This window comes from Asparagus officinalis, chromosome 2 (genome assembly GCF_001876935.1).
Source record: "Asparagus officinalis chromosome 2, Aspof.V1, whole genome shotgun sequence".
In the NCBI taxonomy this organism is placed as follows: domain Eukaryota; kingdom Viridiplantae; phylum Streptophyta; class Magnoliopsida; order Asparagales; family Asparagaceae; genus Asparagus; species Asparagus officinalis.
This window is the reverse complement of record NC_033795.1, coordinates 79746188-79763142: the sequence shown is the minus strand read 5'-3', so window position 1 is coordinate 79763142 and position 16955 is coordinate 79746188. Positions and strand designations below refer to the sequence as shown.

The window sequence follows — 16955 nt, the reverse complement described above, 5'->3', positions numbered from 1 at the left end:
GATCGTTGACATGTTATTTAAATTCTCATTCGTTGTTTAAAGCTTTTCGAAGAAATGAAGGTATTTGGGGTGAAGCCGAAAGGAGAGACGTACATTTGTCTTCTTAATGCTTGTGCAGCAACTGGGCGCACTGATCAAGTGTATGATGTTTAACCTACTCTCTAATTAAGTGCTTACAATTGTGTAGCTCTTCGATGGAGGATCTATGAATTGGGAACTATCTAATGCTTAATAACCTACTATAAATCTATAATCTATTACTATTAGATGAGCCATTATACTAAGCTAAATGTGTGCTTAAATCTCATTCGAAAGTAACCAATGGAGTTGTAATGCTCTAAAACATAGCTGAAGTTGAAAGCATTTGACTTTTGAATGTGGAGGATACAAACATCAACCTAACCTCTTTGTCAAGCTAATAATGATATGATGGTCTGTTGCATGCACTACAAATCACCGTACACACCTACCATTATCATATTCTATGTTTTCTACATGGATATTAGTGTTGTACTCAACACAGCATGTGGTATTGGATAATTTATGATCCGAGCATGAGGACACAACTATGTATATTTCTCTTAATGTACACATGTTTAACACGTGTGTATTTATATTAAAATTATATGTATATATTAAAATTATGTTCATCATATGCGATTTTAAAAAAATACTATATGCCAGTATAAAATATGCTGGCGCATACCCTGTGTTCTATACATGGGCAATCTAGGGAGTTCAAGCGAAAAAAGGATAATAACAAAACTAAGATTAATACAAGAACACCATAAATAAAAAATGGAAGAAGTGTAAAAATATCTAGAAGACTTAGATTCTTGTAGTTACATGCAAATAAAATGATGACTGACTACCGAAACACTTCAAGCAAAATTTAACAATATTAAATCACTTAATTAATGGGTTAGTGAGTAAGTTATAACGTATATAAAGAGTAACAAACACATTTCAACAATTACTAAGCAAACAAAAAATAAATATAACTCGAGTATTAGGTTAGAAATTAAAGCTCAACTTGGCGCATCTTGGACCATTGAGCATGAGGATAACCTGGTATGCATCTGCTGAGGAATAGTTATTTTTCCATAGATTTGAAGTAAATTACTAGAATGTCCATATGAATTAGAAACTTGATTCAAATGAATATCTGTCTAATTATTTTGAGCTTACATTTGTGAAATTGATTTGTCAGTATCAAAGTATTGTTTCATGAAGGCATCTTCTAAATGTAAAATCAGTATAAACTCTGATGGCAAGTATCAATCGTTTACTTTCAGAAATATATTTATTGAAGCAAGAGGTGTTGAGGTAGTTACTTTTAGCCTCCGAACAATTTGCTTCTATCGTTGATGGTTAATGCTTCTATATGATCATGAGTTTAGTCATCTCTTGGTTTATTTACTCCCTATCTTAATTATCATGTGGTTGCTATAACAATTGATTTCTGCCATGTATTTTAATGAACAATTTTTCAAAATAGGCCGATTTAGTTTTTTATTTTTCAAAATCGACCGTTTTTTTATTTATTTATCAAAATCGACCCGGTTTTGTGATTAGCAGGCTAATCACAATCCTAAATAGTCGGGGTTGCCAACCCCGACTAATTAGGACATTAATTTTTAGGGTTTAAGGCCTTTAATTAGGGTTAATAACTATCCTAAATAGTCGGGGTTGGCAACCCCGACTATTTAGGATAGTGATTAACCTGCTAATCATAAAACCGGGTCGATTTTGATAAATAAAACAAAACGGTCGATTTTAAAAAATAAAAAGCTAAATCGGCCTGTTTTGAAAAATTATTCTATTTTAATCTACTTAATGTGATGCATTGGCGATTCTCATTAACTTCAAGTTGCGCATTTGATTTGATAGGTCTTCAATTATCAGTGATATGACTGCTGCTGGTTTGGGCTTGAACAAATTTTGTTATGCTGGACTCATATCTGCTTATAAAAACAAGTTGCCCACTACTGACGAGACATTAGCAAAAGTATATTTTATGCCTTGTTCTCTGTATTTCTTTTATGTTACATCTATTTTGCATCTAACTATGCACTTGAAAAGATTATTGAGTATGTCAAACAATCAAAAGGCTGGACTTCACCTGATGCTTCAAGTGATGGTGGCGAGAATGTGATGATGAATGTTTCAGAGGAAGAATTATACAATATGCCAACTGCTGATTTTGTGCACAGGAAGGCATTTTTGAACAGGGGGCTGACCATATATCATGTTGCAGTGCATGCTTGTGCAGAACTAAGGAGTAAAGAGGTATGATTATTTTTTCCTAACACTCCCCAGAACTAAGGAGTAAAGAGGTATGATTATTTTTTCCTAACACTCCCGGACTTTAAGATTACTTAAGGTCTGTGTTCTTGGATTTTCTGGCGTATGCATCAATCTAGCATGCAAGTGTAATTGCTTGAAGTGTTGTGACGATATGTAATGCATGTAAATGGTGTCACGACTCCAATTTCCGGACCTCAAAGGAACATTGGAGCTAGACTAAACCTGTTAAAATATTCTTCAAAAATATACATTCATCAAATAACCACAAAAAGAATCTCATCATTGAATTCAATAACCAACAAAAACTATTCTCTATGATCAAAGATCTATATTTATCTAATCAAATGATGTATATAAAAGTTCTCCCAACTAGAAAATAAGATTCAACCTAAAAGAGAATCTTATTACTACATAATCTTCCAAAAATCAACTAACAATCAAAGCCTTTATTTAACATTCACCTAAAAGAAATAACAATATGCAATTTATTTCTTGCTTCCTTCTAAGGACTTGGAAACCATCAACTCCACCTAATCTTGAGTCTCTGAACAAAGTGAACTAAACGCAATGAGTTCACAACTCAATAAGTGGATGAATTTGAACACTGTTTTGACAAAAACTAAAATATTTTGACTTCATAAGTAAAATATTAAATTAGTAGAAAATCATCAATAAACTCTTATACTTGATGCAACGTTTTTAAAATATAGATTCATGCTATGAAAAATAACTAGACCAAGTCTTAACGCGGTCAATAATTAAAACCCTGGTTGACACGACCACTTCTATTAATTCCGTAGTATTAGATACGTGACCCAAAATTTTAGACTGAGTGCTAAAATAAACCTCATAGACGTACGTCAAGCCCTATTTAGATGATTTACTTATCCCCGGCGTATACCGATATATTACATGAGATGTGTATGTTTTCAATTATTTGAACAAAGTTTATATAACCAAATATTTTATTAAATATGCTAAAAGCAAATCGACAATGAAAAAACTAAACCACATATGCATCTCAGTTTATTATCTTGTGAAAAAGACATGATTGTCGATAAAGAAAAATAAGCATGGACTTACACCAAAATATCTGTGCATCACAAACACGACCTCATTAACAATTGATATGCGAGTAAATCATCCAAAAAGATATAATTCGTCATGAAATAATTCACTTATATAAGATAACTTTTAGATTAAAAAAAACACAATGGATAACGTATAAATTTATCACCTACCACAAACATGAAAGACAATCGAAGTACCACTCACGACGCCTCTGTGGAGTCTCTAGTAACCCCTATAGAATACATGCAAGCAACTACTGTACTATTGCACTCTACGAATTAACTAATACGTTAGATCATATTCAGGATTCGATAACACTATTTTATACTAAGTACTAAGTAAACTACGTGGTTTTCTCTTTTTAACAGGAAAGACAAAGATCTTTAATGATGGACAACATCAGATACTTGTGGACAATCATGGTTACTTTATACAAGAATTATAGAAGAGGTGAACAAGCTGTACTAGGCTAATGGATTTTTTCATGGCTATGAGAACAAGGCATAACATCATGAAGTCATGGCCGACCAACAACTAGCGCAAGATCCAAAAATAATAGTAAAATTGGTTGAAGCTACATACCCTAAACCATAAAAAATGAAATTCTGGATATGATGATAGCATTCTACCTATATATTGCTAGAGACGACGATATGATTCTACCTTAATGTTCCCTTTGAATCAAATCATCTCTTCCCCTTTCAACAAATACCCGAGTGCCTCATTTTTTTCTTCCACCTCTTTTTTTTGTCCCTTTTGGTTCAAGAGGCGGCAGCTTGTTAAGTAGGTTATTTTAGTTTTCAGTTTTCCATTTAACCCTCTCAAACATGAAAAAATATATGAAATTATGTCAATAAATATTATTTGTAGAATACTCCTTCCATACGCTATTAATTACAAACTGATATACTTCAATCCAAATATATCTATTGCATTCATTAATAATAGGAAAATTAGGATTATTGCAGATAGATTAGTCTAGCATAACCATGTTCATTCTAGTCATTGAGTTCCATCATTTAGGTACAAATAATATTTTATTGGTAATTTTGGTAGGACAATGTAAAATTTTTCGAACCTGTTATTTGATTGTCTTTCTTATGGTGGACCAACGTTTCAATAGTCTGTCTTTTTTACATCCTACGATAGAGATTCCCAAACTGCATGCCTACCTCGTTGATTACCTTTTCTTCCTATGAAAACTTCAAAGGATACTCTGGTTAAATCATCCCTAAATCCCCATTTCACATCAAACAATTCTTTGAATCTTCACAACTCTGTAAGATAACCTGATTACCAAGTGAAGTCCTGGACACAGATTCAGATCCTTATTATTTCATCTCCAACTCATCCATTCCTATTAGAAATCTTATAGAGCACAAGGAGATTTTTAAAACCTCCATAAGTTCATTGCTTACCATTCTACCTTCCAACTTAAGTTGTACCCTATAGTTCTAGAGTCCTTTCCAATTAATTTATTCCACCTTCTATACTGTTCTTTGAGATGTGTGTGTGGATGAGTGATGGAGTTTCTTCTTTTCCTTTTCCTCTCATTGTGTGTAAACTGTTAGAACTAAGATTATAGTTGGTTAATTACAGTAGTACTCATTATATTTACCCTAACATCGTGTAACCATCAGTGGTATTTTTCCCTTAGGTTATGCCTCAGTATAGGCTGTAATTGTTAGAGCATGTCTTAGATTCTCATTGACAGATCATCATGATTGATCAAGGAATAATCTTTTCCTTTAGCATGCTTGGGCATTTTGGCTTTCGGGCATCCTCTTACACTAGTTATTTTCTCCTCTGAAGTTTGAATTTCTGGACAAAGTCATTTTTCTCCTTTTCTTCCATGTCACAAACTTTTCCAAACAAACATGCTAGAGTTATTATACCATCTCAGAAAATCCGTGCATGCTTATAGGTTTTAGGTAAGAAGTTACCCAGGTAATGGACGAGAGTGGAATCACAAAGGTAAGAATGTGTGTTATTAAGTTGGAAGTTTGGAAAGTGGACTATTTCCTGTCATAAAACTATTCTGTTATGTCTATCCTTGAAAATCTAATATGATATCTAAACCATATCTTCATACATCATTTCTTAAGGTAATTCATGTATATACTTGCATATTTTAAAGCTCATCTTTCGCTTCTAGATATATGGACTTGAGAGTTAAACTGTAAGTGTCCTTATGTGGTTCGAATGTGACTACTTCCTGCAGGCTCCAACAAAATAATTGTAGTGTCATGACAATAGTAACTTGTACCTAATTTATTGTTTTTCTTGTGTAGACACTCGAAGCACTTCTTGATATGCTGAATCAGGAAGGTCGGAATTATGATGGATATATTGCAACGCAAGCAATAAGGTAACTTAAAAACTTTCTCTTCTATTGATTTGCTTTTCTCTAAGAAATGTGGGCTGCATGGTACATTTCACGCTAGTCACCAATCATTTTTCAGCTTAAATACGTCAAAGCTTCTGATAGAATTCCAGTAGCCGGACCACCTGCATCTATAGTTCATGTATCCTTCGTCAATCTATCAGTAGTGATATGTATTCATTCCCATTAAAAAAGTTTTTCTATAAGAGACTCTACTTTTGTCTTTTGATATATTAGAAGCATACGCTTCTCAGAACAACAAACTAGGAAGAAATTGAACTGCATGTTTATTTTGAAGTAAGTAGAAATAAATCTTACCACCATGAGGTATGATTTATCTATAATTGAATTTTGGATCTTACCTTTTTTCTGAATTATTGACAGTGGATGATTTGCATCTTTAGGAGTAGAATGGAGAGCCTTGTAAGTGAAAGCCAGCTGGCCATGTCCGTTTCCTCTGATTCTTTTGATAATTTCAACTCTAGAACTGATATAAGCATTTGAGCCACAAAGAATTCAGTTATATTCATTATTTTTGGTCTGAAACAATTCTCATAAAGTTATAAATTGTTTTTTTTCCTCCCCCCCCCCCCCCCNNNNATAAATTTTTTTTTTCCCCCCCCCCCCCCCCCCCTTGAATTAGAGAATATAGATTGTTATCAGCTAGACGAATGTGAGACACAATAAAACATTCATTTTTAATTTCGAAAGGTATGACAACCTTTTCCTCAACAAGCTTCATGGTCCTCCAGCTTGACATATCCGATGCTGAAATAAAAGGACTGAGACGAATTATTCCCTTGTCTTCTTCCTCTAGAACTGCAAGAGTGGAGTCTATTTAGCCCATTAATCAGTAGTGAAATTCTCTCTTTTTGAGCAACTGCCAGAGTTGATGGATTTGCGTGAGACAATAAATGCTTCAAATACTTTTATAAAATATGATATCCGAACCTATCGAGTATGTAAGCTTTAGTTCTTTAACTGCAACTTGTCATATTTTAATGGGAAAAAGAAACTTATTTCACTTTTTTCCATTTTTTATGTAGAGCAATGATATTAATTCTTCCCGCAAGCAAGGGTATTTTCACCTGGAAACATTTCCTAATTTCGTTATTGACAGTTTACCGGGTTTATTATTATTCCTTCATAATGGTGAAGTTGCTGTAATCAGCATACTGATGTGTGATATTTATGAGACATAGTTGCTTCTATTTTTCCTGAAATTTTGCACCGCTGGTTTAATCATTTCCCCCCAATATTGTTTAGCTGTGAAATGTCTAGTCTCACCCCTCTAGGTTCTAGTAAAATATTTTGGATCACCATTTTGATTAAATACTTTCGGAGCAGGTGTTATTTTCACTGTGGGGATATTGATTCTGCTGTGAAGATGTTTGAAGAGTATACAAGCTCAAGGACACCAGCAGCTGAGATGTTCACGGTAAATATATGTGTCATCTCTTATTGATCTAGATGTGCATTTAATTTCAAAGATCTGTGGAGTTGTCAGAATACCTGCTAGCATTATGATCCTTGACTACTGTTACACAGTGGAAGCATTTGGCTATTCTGAAATTTATTTGTGATAAAAATATAATCAAAGATTAATTTGACTATTAGAAAGAAAGGAAAGGTGGGGTCTGGGGAGATCAGTGTACTTGTGACCCCTGTCTGCCTTGCAAAGGAAAGGAGGCTGTGGGATTGATGTAAAGTTATAAGGATGAGGGAATACAAATTGTTGCTGCTCAGCTTATTGTTAATTACTTGGGCGGGCTTGGGTTGAAATGATAGGAACTGATGATTTGTTATTCTTTATCAATTGGGCTTTTGGATTTTTTAGGATTTGAAGTTGGGAGTCTTGGAACTTCTTTTACACAATATGCTCCAAAATTAATCCTCTTGCATTATGGTAGTTCTATGTTATATACCTAAATGATTTCTCTTATGTTGCTGCATGAGTTTCTCATTTTTCGTTTTTCATGTACGAACTCTTGTTTTAGTCCTCTGGCCCACAAATATCTGAGTGAAATCCAATTTAACTTAAAGTAACAGATGGAAATCCAATTGAACAATTATATTAAAAAAAGAACCCTGTGTATGCTATCGATTAATTACTACAAAAATCATTTCCATAAAGTGAAATCCAGAACTGTCTACAAGCCTAGAAACTGCTGAAAGTAAAATACAAAAGTGGAGCTCGAACTGAAATCAAAACTCAAATTGGAACTGAATTTTGGACGTTGCGCTATGTATCTCATAGCTCAAAGAGAATTGCTCTTATGGTCAAGGATAATTGCTCTTAACTTCAAGAACTGATTATTTGCTCAATTTCTTCTGTCACGTGCAAAATTATGTTTGATCCTATAGTGTATTAAAATGTAGCTATTGAAGTAGGTCACCAGATGTATATGTTTATTCATTTTCTTTGCATTACCCCATGCTAGGGAGAGAAAAAGTTGTATGCTTGAAACGAAAAGGCTTGAACTACCATTTAAAATTTTACCTATTTGAGTTTTCTTTGTATTATATATTTCTACTAGTCTTCCTTGACCTTGGAACAATTTTTCCATGAAATGATCGTCTCTATATGTTGGGATGCACCCGTTAATTTCCTCGCCTGTGATGTTGTAGACATTCATCGAGGGAGCAATGGTTGGATATACACCTAGAGGAATGAAGATCGCTCAAGATGCTCTGGTATTTACCTCTTCTAAATTTTGATATATTTAACGTTAACTTTTTTAAGCTTATTTAATGAATTCATTAATCCCCTGAAGGAGCAAATGAACGCTAAAGGATTGTTCTTGAATCCCAAGATGGGAAGTGATCTCCTTCTTGCAGCTGCAGGAGAAAAGGTGAGCTTTTGATTATATTTAGCCACTAAATGCTTCTGGTGATTGGTAGATTATTTTCAATGTTTTGCGCTTGGTATTTTACGGAAGAGGATCATTATGAAAACTTGGTAATTATTGTAATAATGTCTAGTAGCTACTCGTCATCCATATGTTGATCCGTCTGTTTATGTAATGTTTTCAACAATAGAAGCCTAATTCTTTATTTGTCAAACCTGATAGATTAACTGTGACTCTGTGCAGGAGGGTGGATACACTACTGCCAACTTCATTTGGGATATTTTGCAACACCGTAATATTACTCCATACCTTCCTGCGGTGGAAGCCTATTACAAGGGTCTAAAGGTAATTATATTTATTTGTAATTTGATTAGGGTCCATGTTTGGAGGTTTCAAGTAGTTCGATGAGCCATCTTTTTATCAAATGAATAACATCGATGTGAACTAGACTCTCACTCTCAACAAATAACAATGTCAGCAGCATCAAAGCCTCCACCAAATTCAAATATACTTCTTTGTTCTTATCATACATCAAATTCTCGCATGTTATTATCGTAGTATTCTGCCAATGCAAGTGATCCTGTTCTTTATCCTGGTTAGAATACAATGCTCTTTTTAGATTCATCTTTCCAGCTTCAAGGGTTCGATAACTTTTCATTTTATTTATTTATCCGACATCATAAAATGAGGATGAGGTTATTTACATATATAAAGAGGGAGGAAAGGAGCAAAAAAAAAAGGTCTTCACCTAGATTGTGATTTTTTGGCATTGTATCTGTTCTGTTCGGTTTGGATCAGCGGTAATTATACTGCAGCATGTGTAAATACCCAATCAATAAACCGCTCCCTCATTTTGATTTCCTTAACTCATTTCCTTCTCTTTTCTCTTATTTTGTCCAAGGGATATTAGTCGAGCATTTATGATGAATTTTTTTCTTTTTTCCCCCCTCAGGAACGAGAAATACCAGCAGATGATCCACGATTGCTGCATGTTGGGCGAACATACGATAATCTATTGGTACGATTCGCGGGAAGAAGAAATAATTAGGTTTTTTTGGTGTGAAATCAAACCTCAATTTTTGATATGGGCTTACTACATATTTCCCGAACTTTTTTTTAATCAAAATTCACTGTAAGTTTAAATCAAGCAAAAAGTATATCCAAGTGTCTGAAAGACAATTCCTTGTGCTTCGCTGCTTTCACACAAAACGCGACATATTTTCTTGTTGAACTGCATGAAAGCAGCTAGAAATAATTAGTGGCCTTCCACCTTCATGGCTAGCCTCACGCTGATTGATGATAATTATAGCCTATTCATGAGCTAAGGATTTTATCATTTTATATAGGAATTTGCTGCAAACACTTTATTTGTGTAAATTATACTTGGCTTTACATGCCATTTGTGGTGTAAATGCATACAATTTTTTATTGGACTACCACGTAATTTGTTGGCATGTTGACTTTGTTCCTTTGTGCATGAATGTCAAGAGTTTTGAGGAGGCTTTGTGGAAAACATAGAAATGGTGCTTATGTTCAATATTAATGGAAACTTATTGATATCAAGTGCTTAGATTACTTTCATTCCAAAGATTTTCTGTAAACAATTATGGTTTAGCTCTCTGTATTCATTGTAGCTCTTAAAATAATAATAATAATAGTAATAAATGTGCATAAGCACAAAATACGAGGATGTACTATCGCAATGAAAGGTGGAGATGCATTAGGAGGTACTGTGTCTTAGTAGAGGATCACAATCCTAATATTTTTGCCGCTCTTTTATGATTATTTACTGCATGGTCTGCATCTATTCTTTTTTTATAGGCATGAATCTTAACATTACACATGTTATGTAGATTTATTTTTTCAATTTTGGTAACATTCTCTATGCTTTTTATTGACCTGCCTAGGTTATGCATTATAAGATCGATTTAGTTGTATTAAGCTTCCCTTATCACTACTTGACGTCAAAGTCATATAAATCATTGGTCATTAAAATAATTTTATGTTACCAAAATCACTTTTAAGTGAGATTTTTTGTTTTCTATGTTGACCCTCAATTCCAAGAATACTCTTACTAATAACATAATTTCTACTCTTACTATTAACATATATTCGGGAAATTAAGGGTAAAATTAAAAAACTGCCAAAATATAGTTAACTGAAAGGAAAACCTCATTTGAAGGTGGATTCAATAAACTTAATATTTAAATATGGTTTATGTTCTTATTTTAAGGGTGATTTTCATGAGAGGAAAACAAAAACCCCTTTAATTAACTAATTTTTTCAATTTAGAACGCAAGTGGTACAAACTCTATCAATATTAAGCTGACGAAACAAAGAAAAGAATACTTTTTTTCGTAACAACTTACAGAAGAACACTACAAAGAGCATGTGGCTTCTTGGATTGCTTTTTATTTTAACTTATAACATAAACAAAAAAGAGACGAAGTTATCAAAAATTTCCCCCATCATTATTAAATAGAAAATAAAATAAACATAGATTCCATATCGAAACATGTCTAGTATAATCGAAACATGTCAATTTTTTCCCCCATCTTTTAAGTTTTGAATTTTTTTTATTTTGAATAGTAAGACTATGTGTTAATAAATAAAATTGTATAATAAAATGGCTCAAAAAGAAATGCATGAATTAATTATTATTGTGTAGTTATTGCAATTGAATGTTTTCTTACAATGATCGCCTATTGTTAATCTTTTTCAAATAAGTCTCCAAATCTAAAATTGTTCGTAAATAAAACTGTAAATTCTGTAAGTTCTCTTAAATATGCCACTCTAAGTTAAAAATTGTTAAATTAACTCTAAATTAACTAATCTACATTTATTTTGCAAGCTTTTTCTTAATGTTCCCTAGATAGTTACACTTGATACCTACAATATATTGCAATAGTTACTTCTCATTATAATTATTTAATAGGGTAAATTACACTAAACCCTTATGAACTTTCAGCCCATATGAACTTTCAAAATTACACTAAAACCCTAGTGACTTTTCTGTTTCAAAGAAGACCCCTAATAAATTTCTGAATTTTGTAGAGAAGCCCTATAAATTAGAACTAGAAAATAACTAGAAAATGGCATAAAAAGAAAATTTGAAAGTTATTGGAGGTTTGGTGTAATTTATCTAAAAGACATTAGTGGCTTTCTACAAAAGATATTACAGGTTTAGTGTGATTTTGAAAGTTCATAAGGTCAATTCACTGTGAAATGCTGAAAGTTCATGAGGACTTACTGTAATTTACCTTATTTAATATTATAACTCTTAGTTCAAATAATACTATTAAAATAATTATATTGTCTATAAACTATAAAAAGTATTTATCTAATTTAATTTTTTAACTATGCTCTTAAACAGTTTAGTACTATAAATATTTCATAAATTTTTATTATACTATCATTAACAATTGATAGTAATATTATTAATATTAAATATTTTTTTGGTAAAAAGGTTAGTTTTTAATCATTACCAAGTATAAATTATTTAGTATCATATAATTATCTTTGAGAAAATACTCTAAAAATAATATTAAACTATTTATTTAATTTATTTAATAATATAATACTAAAAAATAGTGTAATTCGTAATTTACCTAATAATATTAAAATATTTACACACTATTTATGTGATTAAAAATTTATTTTATTTATTTTATTGCTTATTGAATTATAGTATAATTCTTAATAGTATTTAGTAATATATTGTTCTATTTATACTATTATTTTAATTATTTTATTATAATTCATAAATAATTATTATAATAATGTAATTGGTTACTAATAATAATTGTGTATTACTTATTTCATAAATTATTATATTTTATTATTTTAAAAAAATTGATAGTTATAATATTTTGATAATTATAATTATTTAGGAAGATTAGGAGGTGCATAATTAATAAAAGGTTATATTTATTTAATAAAAAAATAATTAGAGATAATGACATAGTTGTACTTTATTAAAATTTGAGAGGGAAAAAAATTAAAAGTTTTAACACCCTAATACTCTTTTTAAAGTAGTATAAATTTGTCAGTAATTGATTACTCGGGAATTAATGGAATTAAATTAAAGTATTTTGGGGAAAAAAGGATTCTACACTTGCTGTAATCAAATTGGTTGAATTAAATAATGTCAGTCCCTATATTAACTCAAAAGCTTAAAAAATGAAAATAAATGTCATATCACCAAGTTAGTGAAATTTCAACCCACAATATGTTCACTATCAGACTGTAAGACTCTATGAAATTACAACGATATTTCCACGTATTACGGGTAGTAAAACTACAGATAAATAAATACCTGATTTGTAATAAATATATTGCTACAATGAAAATATAATTTTAAGTTTGGACAATATGATGAAAGTACCCTATGGGGTGAATAGGGTAATTGCTAATCTAATCCAATTACAACGCCAAATTAAAACTTATTAACAATATCCTAACAATATGATATATACAAGTGATATATGCAAGAATATATAATAAACAATAGGCGATATAAACTATAAGACAAAAGACGATATGAAAATAAACACAAGAATAAGTGCGTCAATACCAAACACAAATAAGCAATATGATCACGGAGTTCGGTCAACCATCGACCTACGTCTCCGCTCCTCACCTCGAGAAGATTCTCCACTAATCACAAATTCACTACACAATCGGTTTTTAAAGCTCACCGAAAACTTTTACAATATACATGATTGTCAATCTCACAAGACACTCCTCTAAGTGTTGGCCTACCAGTGTCATCTTCCTCAAGTGCTTGGAATTACTACCTCTCCATGCGCTTTTACAACCAAGCCACTCCTCTTGGAATTGACCCCGGCCTCTCCCAACCACTCATCTAAGTGTCTTTGTGTATTACAACGTGTTCAACAATGATAAGCTCAAATAAATATTTTGTTCTCCATCAAAGATGAGAACGAAATTGTAAGCACACTCTCACAACCCAAGTACACTATATGTGAAACACGAAAGCTCAAGTGGTTATGTGTGAATATCAATGAGCAAAAAAAATGAAATTAAACTCAAGTAAATCTAGCTTGTATATATATATATAAATCAAAATGAAGATTAAGCTAGAGAATGAATTTAGAAAACTTCTCTAAAGAAAACAAAGAGATGTAGATGAAGATTTGAGGTTGAACGCCTCAAAACCGAAGTTAAGATCTTCTCTTTGTGAAACTTTCTTCACATAAGCAAACACACCAAAAGTTAGAATTAAACTGGTGTAAATACTCTTGAAAACCTTGTAAAAACTCTTATTAAAAAAACCAAGTCTTGAGGGCTATTTATAGCCTCTCAAAGAAACCAGCCAAAACTAGCCGTTATTCAGAAAATTAGCCATTCGGTCGACTGATGAGAAAAATCAGTCGACTGATAACACTTCAACGGTCAATTGATATAAGTAATAAGTCGAGTGATGAGACTGAAAAAACTCAGGCTGAAAAGTGCACTGGTCGGTCGACTTATATATATACTGGTCGGTTGACTTATGGAAAAAAATCGGTCGAGTTATGCACTATTCATAGAAACCTGAATTTTGAAAAGCTGATTTTCTAAATTCAAATAAAAATAGCAAATGAACTCTAAAAATAGTAAAACTTTAAAAAACATTTATACACATGAATATAAACATGTTAGAGAAGAAATTTCTGAAATATCACTTCGCATTTGTGAAAACTCTCTGACCAAAAAACAGATATTCTAGTTTCTGAAATTTCTTGAAGAGTTGATTTTGTAAATTTGATTTAAATAGTAAATAAACTCTAAAAATTATAAAACTTGAGAAAATATTTATATATCTGAAAATAAACATATTAGAAAAGGAATTTCTAAAATATCATTTCCCAAGAACGTAAACTCACTGTTTTGCAAAACAGTCAAAAATGCGAGTTTGTTAAATACTTTTTGATGAAATTTTTTCAAACAAGTTTTGAGATACTTCTCAACAGATTAATAGACTTAAGGAAAGATATAAAATAGTATTGTTAAGTCTACAATCCAAATACGGTGATAAATCAAAACAAATGTGTGTGTGTGTGTGTAGTTTGAGCTTTTAAGCATAACACATAAAGTAAAAACCTAACTACTATACCCAAACAATGGATCTTCAATTAGATTGTTTTGGTTACGGGGATGAAGCGATATAGGTCTTTGACTTGAAATGCAAAGCTTCATTCCGATTTCCTTCCAACCTCCTTTAGATATCATCGTGAATGCGTAAGTCCATCCAACCTCCAACATAGGATCTTTGTGTAGGATACCTAACAATTAAATGCAAACACTCGACAACCAATGTTAAGAATTATTTATTAATCATCAAAACCATATTAGACAATAGGCTCATAAACATGAGACCTAATATATGACACTTTACATTCTATCAAACTTATTTACCTTTATTACTTTAAAGGGTTATTACGATATTAGCCTCCTAAATTGATCTCAGGCCCCTCAAATTATATCAGTATGTCGAAACAAGTCTCTCTAGTTAAAATCTAGTTAAATATAGGAAATATTTTGTTTAATCTAAATTTTTTCATCGATTTGATAATTATACCCCTCTCAGACAAACCTAAACTCGTTAACCACTTTAACTTGTATCCGTTAAGCTCTCCAAATTAATACATTTAATAAAACCCCAACACAAACATATTTTTCACCTTATTTTCTCCAACATCTTCTCTAACGTCTACCCAATCCAAAATTTGGATTAGAACTAAAGAGAGCCGTCGATGGAAGATGTTGGAGAAGATGAAGTGGAAATGAGTTTAGGCTAGTGTTACAGCTTGCAAATAACTAAGTGTTGATTTTCCTTGGGAGGCCGAATGTGTCCAGTTCCATGCTCAATTAGACATATTCAAAGATGGACAACTCGAGCTGCTCCTTCTGCCTACTATTCTAGACAACAACTTGCGTGGCCGACTAAAAAGGTAGTGTTTGCCGACATCCAGCCAAACGAGCAGAGAGGTGGTGTGTCCTTGAAACCCCCGCCAATAGCTGACTACCCTCGACCTTAATACACTGTCAGAGTAATCATTGCTCTAACCCCCATAGTCTTTATGACTCATCAGACTCAGTTAGCACTAAGCACTTCCTGTCATCCCCACATTAAACGCCTAGGCGACTCACCCCCTTCAGCAGCTGACACCTGTACAATAGATGATGACCGAGTCACTGGCTAGACTCGGCCACAGTTACCTATCTACCATCCTGATCTACTGTAAAAGGAAGTCACCCTGCTTAGGGTAACTTCTTCTGTTTTTTTCATGCAACTCTAAACTCTTAGTCACCATTTACTTCTCACTTTCCCACTCGATATCAACCACTGCATTGATCGTCGGAGGAACAACCGAGAACCCAACTTCGGCCTCTCACGAGTTCTTCATGTGCAGGAGAGAACTTCAGCCTACAGAATCTGAGGAAGCTAAGGACCCCTAACACCGCCCTAATCCACAAGTAAACCCCCTGTTCAATAATTGACATCAACAGGTAAGGTTTTATTAAACGGATTTGTGCAGCTTGACTTGTATAAATTAAAATAGTTAATGGGTTTGGGTTTGTCTGGGAGGAGTATAACTGGCAAATCACTAACAGAATTTCCCCCATTTCAACCAGGGGCTTATTTCAACATACTATTAGTATTCTAGGGGTTTGAGATCAATTTTAAAGATTTGGGAGACTAATATCAGCATATTAAAGATTTAGGAGGGCCATGGAGCAATTTCAAAGATTTGGGGGGCTATTATTTCCAAAAGAACACATTCTTTGATAGGATTCGGATCCTCTCCACTATAAAAAAATAGTGGAGGGACCACTACATAATCACAGCCATTGATTATCTAGTTGATGGTTATAATTTTTTCTTTTAGTACAAATTAGGAATAAGTGCAATACACGGGGGTATGGTAAGTGTTAGATTTAGATTGTATCATAACCGCCTACTAAATAATCAACGTTTAAGATTAAAAGTAGTGGTTTCTCCACTACTTTTTTGTAGTGGAGAGGATCCAAGTCCCCCAAGATCCCACCTCTTACCCACGTTTTTTTTCCACATCAGCAACAACCGCCCCCACGTGCAATCTCCTCCTCTTTCTCCCCCGCAAGATCCGCCCTCTCTCACGTGCATGTCACGTGACCAACATGCATCATATATACGCGCATGCCCGCAATCCAAACTATCCAGGGGACAAGTCACCTAGACCGCATCCCATATTATGCTATGGCCACCGGCCCTTCATCTCCGGCGATCTCCGAAGAAATCGGCGACTCCGAATCAGACGACGCGATGCTCTCGACGGTGTCGGTCGGAAGTAACGGCG

At 33.0% G+C, this 16955-nt stretch overlaps 1 protein-coding gene across 1 annotated transcript in view; it reads left to right on the top strand.

The window, feature by feature from the left end:
- LOC109831763 (pentatricopeptide repeat-containing protein At4g35850, mitochondrial) overlaps window positions 1-10049 on the top strand; it is a 15490-nt gene extending 5441 nt beyond the window's left edge. Inside the window, exons 4-12 of the mRNA XM_020399169.1 lie at window positions 43-140; window positions 1891-2008; window positions 2083-2289; window positions 5670-5746; window positions 7109-7199; window positions 8390-8455; window positions 8536-8613; window positions 8854-8955; window positions 9563-10049. Of these exons, the coding sequence (XP_020254758.1) occupies window positions 43-140; window positions 1891-2008; window positions 2083-2289; window positions 5670-5746; window positions 7109-7199; window positions 8390-8455; window positions 8536-8613; window positions 8854-8955; window positions 9563-9658 (933 nt within the window). The 3' untranslated portion in view covers window positions 9659-10049. The remainder of the gene's footprint in view (window positions 1-42; window positions 141-1890; window positions 2009-2082; window positions 2290-5669; window positions 5747-7108; window positions 7200-8389; window positions 8456-8535; window positions 8614-8853; window positions 8956-9562) is intronic.